Below are 7,722 nucleotides of genomic sequence, written 5' to 3'. Positions count from 1 at the left end.
GCGCGCGCGTGTACCGTCAAATCAGATCTGACTGGTACAGGAGGAGATTGGCCCTCCTTCCCGGCAGAGCATCTGGTGGATTCGAACTGTGCGCCTCTGGGATTGTAGTTGCAGCTCCTTGCCTCTAGGCCATCAGAGCTCCCCTGGGAGCCGTATTTTAAACCAGGGTTCTTGTACTTGCTGGGCCTACCCTATCCCCGTCTCTGGGTCTCATCTGAGTGGTAGGTTCAGGCCCATCTATGCGGCCCACCTGGAGCAGCTAGGGAGGGAACGGATGACCTGTGACATCGTCCCAAATGATACCCCGTCAAAGACGAGAGCTGCAGCCATCGAAGGCTTGATTTTGCTCAGGTCCCTGTTTCATGTTAGGTTGTGTGTCTCATCCCTCTCCTCTCCCAGCATCTCAAAGCCCACATCTTCCCCTCCCCTGGCTTGGCCTGACCTCCACCCTCCAGACCTTTGTCCCTGAAGTGCAGCTGTCTACCCGGAGCCCCTTGCCACCATCCCTCTGAAGGGAAGAAAGGGGTCATAGTGATATAATGTGAACATGTGGCTCAGATGGAATAACCTTGAACACCGTGTCCCCACCGCTGAAACCCCAGGCACCTGTCACGCCCACCCCCGTCCAACCTCTGGCTCTCTCTGGGTCAGCAGAGAGAGGGGCCTGGGCTTCCGCAGGGCCATGTGGTATTTGTTTTCTGAGGCAGTATGGCCATTTCTCTCACTGAAAGAGGGGGCTCCCCCAGGGTTGGACTGGAGATCATTAACTGAACACGCCACATCCCAGTATTCCCCTCTGTCCCGGCTAAATATCAATGCATGGGCCCCTTCCAAGCAGGGCCAGGTGGTCCTGTTATCACCAGCCCTGTTTTACAGTTAAGAAGACTAAAGTCACCTGCCTCAGACTACATGGCAGGTCATGGGAGCCCCCCGGGGCTCGGGGTCAGGGAGTTCTTGACAGACAAATGCTGTGGTCTGCAGAGGTGTGGACTATTGAGAATCCAGCCCACCCATTCACCTTACAGCCCAGTGCAGTTCATGGAAGAGCGGCTACACACCCCCTCAGGGCCAGCCCCCAGTGAAGGATGTTAAAACAGGGCCCTGTTCACTAGGGGTTGTGGGGTTATAAGGAAGAGATAGGGGAGCACAAAGAATGCCATCAGCCTGGTACTCAGCCCAGGGGGTTGGAATTCGAGGGTGCTTGGCTTACCCATCCACACCTCCCCGAAGCAGCCCTGGCCCAGCTTGACCTCCAGCCGCAGTGACTCCCGGGGGATCTCCCAGGCGTCCTTGGCCAGGCCCTGAGTCTGTGGCTTAGACGTGGGGCACACAGTGATGAGGCGGTGGCACAGGCCGTCGGCATGTTCTGAGGACAGAGGCAGAGATGCAGAGTTCCAGAGGGGCAGCCACCACGGGCTTCCCTGTCATATGACACGTGTGCACTGTATGTTGTGTGCTCGCAGGCTTTGGGGACACCTACGATGTCCTCAAAGTCAGGTGTATGTGCACACACCACACACAGGACCGCATTGCCTCAGGCATCTGCTCACTGAGTCATTCAGTCATCAGATTTTAAGGGGTAGCTACTTAGGCTGGTACTACAAACCCAGAAGGTGGGCTTGGTGGAGTCCTGGCAGGCTTCCCTGTGGAGGTGTCATTTACCTGAGGAAACACTTCAAGCACACCACAGCCTGCACCCAGTGCAAAGGCCCTGAGGGTTATGGGAACTGAAAGGGGCTGGAGAGGCTGTGAGGAAGCAGACAGGTGGTGAACGTGGGAGGTGGCTAGCTTAGACCACCCGGAGCCTCAGAAGCCAGACTGGGGTCTTTCTAAGATTTCAATGTAGCTCCTGGAGGGTTTTTATCAGGGGAACAGGGTGCCATGCTCTGACTTAAGGTTCACAATTAAGTCTGCGGTGTTCAGTTGTGGAGGGAAGGGAGCGTAATGGTGGATCCGAGAGGGAAGCCTGGGCAGCAGAGTGAGGCAGCAGGGGGAGAGTGGCTGGCTCTTAGGCTAAGCAGAGGGGGGCCCATTGCCCACGGAGACCCACGTTTGTGTGGACATACAGGCCCACAGCACCGCAGGGACCAGGCGTCCTAGATATCCCAATGGATCGGCCACACTGCTGCACACGCACCCCACAACGGTGCCCTAGACACACACACACACACACACACACACACACACACACACACGAGCACCAAGAGTGTGCTGCCTCTGCTGCCTGCTCTTTGCTGCAATCGATCCTGCCTCCCCCTCCTCTTCTCCCAGTAACTGGTTCAAACCAGCCTGAGGCTGTGGAGACAAATGACACCAGCCCATGCCCCCTCCCTTCAGCTCTGGTGCTCTTCCATGTAGCCCCCTCCTCACCAGCCAGCTGCAGAGGCGATGGGGAGAGGAGGGTCTGAGGAAGAGGGGGGAAGGGGAAAGAAGAGCAGGAAGGAGGAGGAGGTGGAGGGAGCAGCAGGGACAGCACCTCAGCCCTAGGGGGTCTCTGGGGGGCAGCCCCGCCCCGTGTTCATGGCCGCACTCACTGGAGTAGTAGGCCACCAGCTGCTGCAGGCTGTTGAACTGTGTGCGGGAGGTGATGTAGAAGCCACCGCTGTCCAGCTTGCGGATCTTATAGTGCTTCACATTGAGGCCTTTGGCGTTGTCGAAGTCGGACACGGAGAGGCAGTAGGCACCTGCAGGGCAGGGAGAGGGGAGCTGTGACCACCAGGCCACCCACTGGCACAGCTGGGGGACGTCAGCATCTGCCCAAAGCAGGGGGAAGGGAGGCCTAGGAGGTGAGCAACTGGCAGAGGACAGATGCAGTGCGGGTCCACCTCTTCGCACTCAGCTTTGGGACAGCCACCGAAGTAGGGTCAAGAGAGTGACCCCTGAACAGACTCTTGCCATGCACTTGACTCTGGTGTGCACCCTGTGTGTGCATCCTCGCTGTGACCAGACCTCGCTGGACCTCAGTTTCTCCTCTGCACAAGGAGGATACTCCCAGAATCCCTGGGAGGTTCAATGAGGCCACAGAGAAGAGGTCCTGGCACAGAGGAGGTGTTCACTAAGTAACTACTGGGAGACTGGGAATGATTCCAGCAGCTGTGTATCCCTGGCCCCCTGTGCCCCTCTCTCGATCGCCTATGGGGTCCTGTCTCTGCCCCAGCTCCCTCCTGTAATGAGGTTCAGGTCAAGCTGTGGTGGTAACTGCAGGTAAACTAGGTGCTGGAGGTATCCTGGGAGCGGCTAAGGCTGAACTGGATCAGCCCTGTGAGCCCCATCCTGCTTCCTTTAAGCCTGGAAAAGCTTTGGCTAAAAGTTTCCTCATGTCCAGCTGGTTGGAGCCTCTGTTGCCTCGAGCCCAAGATGCCTAGAGAGGCATCAGAGAGTAAGTAGGGGGATCCCCAGAGCTGAGGGCGTGGGGAGCAGATGACCCAGTGGTCAGAGAAGTCCTCTGACTAGAGGTCCTCCTGCCCAGGAGCCTGGTCCAACAGAATGCAGCACTGAGCTGGAAGTCTAGCCCTCAGCCCGCAGACCTGCTTTCTGGAAGGTGGTTATTATTATGTACCATCTAGTCAGAACTGACTCACAGCTGACTCTCATGGGTTTTCAGAGGGATTCAAAGCACGTGCTTTTGAGTCGGAAGCACAATTCATTACCAATAAGCAATGATATTCAGCATACAGGAAGGGAACCCACATTCCCGCTCTCCAAAGCCCACACGGGCAACCTTGCCCAGCCAAGGCCACCCGTGCACACTGCTGCGATGCCACAGCCAGTGGTTCACACAGTTACACAGGCACAAAGGCACCCACACAATTCACTCAAGGCAAGGACATGCCTGCCCATGCACACACAGCCCACTCCTGCACGCACATACCCACCTGCACACACACAGCGCTCTCCTGCACACACATACCCACCTGTGCACATACACACACGCCCACGCACATACACACACGCCCACGTGTGCATGCACAGCCTTCTCCTGCACACACATGCCCTTCAATGCACAAACAGCCCACTCCTACATGTGCACCCACACACATCTGTGCACACACAGCCCTCTCCTGCACGCACATACCCACCTGGACACACACAACCACCTGTACACCCACAGCCCTCTCCTGCACACACGTCCACCTGTGCACGCACAGCCCTCTCCTGAATGGACATGCCCACCTGTGGACACATAGCCCTCTCCTGCACACACATGCCTGCCCGTTCACACACAGCCCACTCCTGCATGCACATAACCACCTGTACATGCACAGCCCACTCCTGCACACACACATCCACCTGTGCACACACAGCCCTCTGCTGCACGCACATGTCCGACTTCCGTGCACACACAGCCTTCTCCTGCACAGACAAGCCCAGCAGTGCATGCACAGCCCTCTCCTGCATGCAAAAGTCTGCCTGTACATGCACACACAGGCTCAGGTGTGTGTGTGGTGGGCACTGTGTACCTATCTCTGCTCCGGTGAGCTCCAAGCCCAGACGAAGCAGCGTAGCTTCATCACTATGGCAACAGGAGCACCTGTGACCCATTTTTGGAGGGGTTGGAGACAAAAGGGGATCTGCATTCTCTAGGTAGGGATGGTGGGAGAGGAGCAGGGGCTGGCATTATTCGAAGAGGGCAGAGTCAGGTCCCAGAACCCAGTTCGGCCACGGAGGCCCCTGGGGAACAGGACAAGATGGGTCAACTGGATCAGCACCCACCCTGCCCCTTTCTGTGCTATCCTTGGACTTCCTCAGCATCTGTCTCCACACTTTATTTCCGGAAACTAGGGCCAGAGAGGCTAAGATTCACTTTCAGCTGTACCCCTGGCCCCCTACTCTATATAACAAACTTCTATTTTTCTAAATGCCCGGTTCCAACAACCCACCAAAGACCTGGTTCTCATGGGTTGGCAGGACTGCTCGTACCTTTCGTGGTCTCACTTTCTCGCACTAGGAAAGTCCCTCGTGGGTTTTCCACATTGAGCAACAACCTTTCCGATTCCCGTCTGGTGATCTTGCCGAAGTACCACCTGGACAAGAAGGAGAGGTGAGGTGTTGGCAATCCAGGCCTCGCTCGCCCATGGTGCCTCATCCTGGGATGTGCCTGGGGCCCTGGGCAGCCCAGGAGAGAAGCTGGACCCATTGGGCAGTTGGCAGGTGGGTAAGCCAAGGACAGATACTCACTCCTCAGCCTGGATGGAATCAGAGGGTGCCACGTAGTTGCTGGGGATGTAGCCCGTCTGTCCTGTGCTGAGCGAGTGGGCCAGCCACCAATCTCCCTCTCTAAATGGGGAGCGAGAGGAAGAAGAGGAGAGGGAGCCGTCAGCAGTGGGCCTGGGGCCTGCAGGCTTCTGGGTGCCATGCAGGGTGAGGCTCAGGAAGGCAGTGCACCAGCCTGAGGCCACACAGCCAGCCACAGGCAGCTGACCTGGAACTCTTCCCCTCCCTGCCCCAGATGCCGCCTTGCCAGAGCCAACTTAGACAGCCTTTACCCAGGATGGACCTTGGTCCTGCAGTCTGGTCCACAGGGACATACTCCTGGGCAGGGAAGAAAACTACTTCCCTTCCAACGGAAGTCAACAGTGGAGCCAAGCGCTGCCTTGGGAGCGAGGTAGGGAGTACTGTCCCGGGAGCAAGCAAGCAGGAGAGAAGCCTCCTGCCCGAGACTGATGTCAAGTGTGACCGTCCGGGCTTGGAAGCCCAGTCCTGGGGGCTGGCGAGACCTGGTCCAAGTAGGGGGTGACTCTCTTAGGGGCTGAGGACAATCCAGGTCCCAACCCTGTAGCCTAAAGCATATGCTTGCTTCTGTCACAAATCACAGGTCCCACCTGAAGGGCTCCTCCTGCAGCTGCCCATCTGCATGGGAAACTGAGGCCCGAGAGCTAGGACTTGCCCAAAGTCACACAGAGCGTCAGGTCAGAGGGGCCGAGGTGGCAGAGGCCCTAGTCCCGGGGCACATCTACACTGACTGCCCATGAGGGGAAAAGGGTGAGGGGCGGGGGAATAGGAGGAGCTTCCCAGCAGGGTGGGGTCCCCTGGCTGGGGTAGGCATGGGGAGGGGATGGAAGTACCTTTGCAGCCATCTGAATGTGAACCAGGTCTGGCTGGAGCGGGGGTCCAGAGACACAGAGGAGGGAGAAGAAAGCAAGAGAACAGGAGAGAAGAGGCAGAGATGGGGGTGGTGAGAGGCAGAAAGTGCGAGGGACAGAGTAGGAGAGCCAGGCTTTGCTGGGGGCCAGGGATCGGGGGGGGGGCAGCCGGCGGAGGCCTCACATCCAAAGCAACCAAAGGGGACAGGGGGAAAGTCCACAGGGAATGAGGGGACCTCAACAGTGGAGCAACAGAACCCCACTCCTGCCCACACCCACTGTACAGATGGGAAGACTGAGGCCAGAGATGCAAAGACCTTTCCTCAAAGTCACACAGCCAGACCCAGGCTCCTGACTCCTGACAAAGAGGAACTCCCTCCTCCCTTGTGCTTACTGAGATTGTCTTAGAAGAAGTCCTGGTTATGCAGTGGTTAAAGTGTCCAGCTGCTAACTGAGAGGTCAGCAGTTCAAACAACTGACTTGGCAGCAGCAGATCTGGCTGGGGTTTGGAGCTAGTCCTCCTCTACCCTGATAAGATAAACAGCACACAGAGCGTCCACCCTGCCCAGGCCCAGGGAAGGAAAGGCCCTTGCTCACAGTCACAGTGTCGGAAGCTGGCCCCTGCTTTCTGACTCACTACTCTTCTGAACGGCCCCTGACTGGATCCTTCAGGCCAGCTTGAAGGCCATGACAGGGCAGGGCTGGGGAGCTCCCCAATGACCTGTAAGAGTGTAGTCTGAGTATTGGACCTTTGGACTCAGACAGGTAGGTAAGGGCAAACCAGAAGCCACAGGGCCCCTGCTGGATGGAGTGAAGCCAAGGGGCGAATGGCTGGGGCTGCATGGCCTGACCTGATGGTGCAACTTCAGAACACTCGTGTGGGGGTTTCTGGGGGAGAGGGACACCTAAGGACCAAGTCCTGCCTCAAGGGAAGGAATGCTTAGATGCTCAAATTCACCAGCCACCTCTCCACTGTGTCCACTTGGAGGTGCTAGCTCGCATCTGTTCTGTCTCACCCTCATGGATCCATTTTGCAGATGAGGGGAAACTGAGGCTCAGAGGTGGCTGAGGGCACGTAACGCCAAAACAGCCTCAAACAGTCTTTGCACAATTGGGGAAACTGAGGCACAGAGAGCTGTGGGGGCTTGCTCAAAGCTACAAAAAAGGACTCCAGTCATAGCAATGGCTGTCGCCTTACCAATGGGGAAAGCAAGGGGCAGGGAGTCACTCAAAGCCACACAGCTGATCAAGGGGGAAGTGGGGAGGTCCCCCAGTGCAGTCATGTACAACCAGCCTCCCCCAGGCCTCAGAGGGTAGATGGAAGAGGAGGAAGGAAGGCAGGGGGAGGGGGCAGGAGACAGGTAGTACCAGTTCCGGGCCAAAGTCTAAGGTCAGAGGTCACAAAATGGTTTGCTTAACAGAGTCAGGGCTTGCAAGCTGGCTAGGCTCCAGGGGCCCCTGAGCCGCCACATGGAACAGACAGCCCACAGAGAGAGCACGTGCCCCTCAGAGAGAGCAGAGCACGTGCCCCTCAGAGAGAACACGTGCCCCAGAGAGAGAGCACGTGCCCCTCAGAGGGAGCACGTGCCCCTCAGAGAGAACATGTGCCCCACAGAGAGCACGTGCCCCACAGAGAGAG

At 57.5% G+C, this 7,722-nt stretch overlaps 1 protein-coding gene across 1 annotated transcript in view; it reads right to left on the bottom strand.

Annotated features, from left to right (window-relative positions):
• SRC (v-src avian sarcoma (Schmidt-Ruppin A-2) viral oncogene homolog) overlaps positions 1-7,722 on the bottom strand; it is an 18,652-nt gene that overhangs the window by 4,185 nt on the left and 6,745 nt on the right. The window contains exons 3-6 of the mRNA XM_006881511.1: positions 5,179-5,277; positions 4,921-5,024; positions 2,535-2,684; positions 1,211-1,366 (exon numbers count right to left, since the gene is read on the bottom strand). Of these exons, the coding sequence (XP_006881573.1) occupies positions 1,211-1,366; positions 2,535-2,684; positions 4,921-5,024; positions 5,179-5,277 (509 nt within the window). The remainder of the gene's footprint in view (positions 1-1,210; positions 1,367-2,534; positions 2,685-4,920; positions 5,025-5,178; positions 5,278-7,722) is intronic.

Source organism: Elephantulus edwardii, unplaced genomic scaffold (genome assembly GCF_000299155.1).
Source record: "Elephantulus edwardii isolate Elephantulus edwardi_28Jun2011 unplaced genomic scaffold, EleEdw1.0 scaffold00015, whole genome shotgun sequence".
In the NCBI taxonomy this organism is placed as follows: Eukaryota; Metazoa; Chordata; class Mammalia; order Macroscelidea; family Macroscelididae; genus Elephantulus; species Elephantulus edwardii.
Note: the sequence above shows the minus strand (reverse complement) of the source record. Positions and strands in the feature narration are given on the sequence as shown.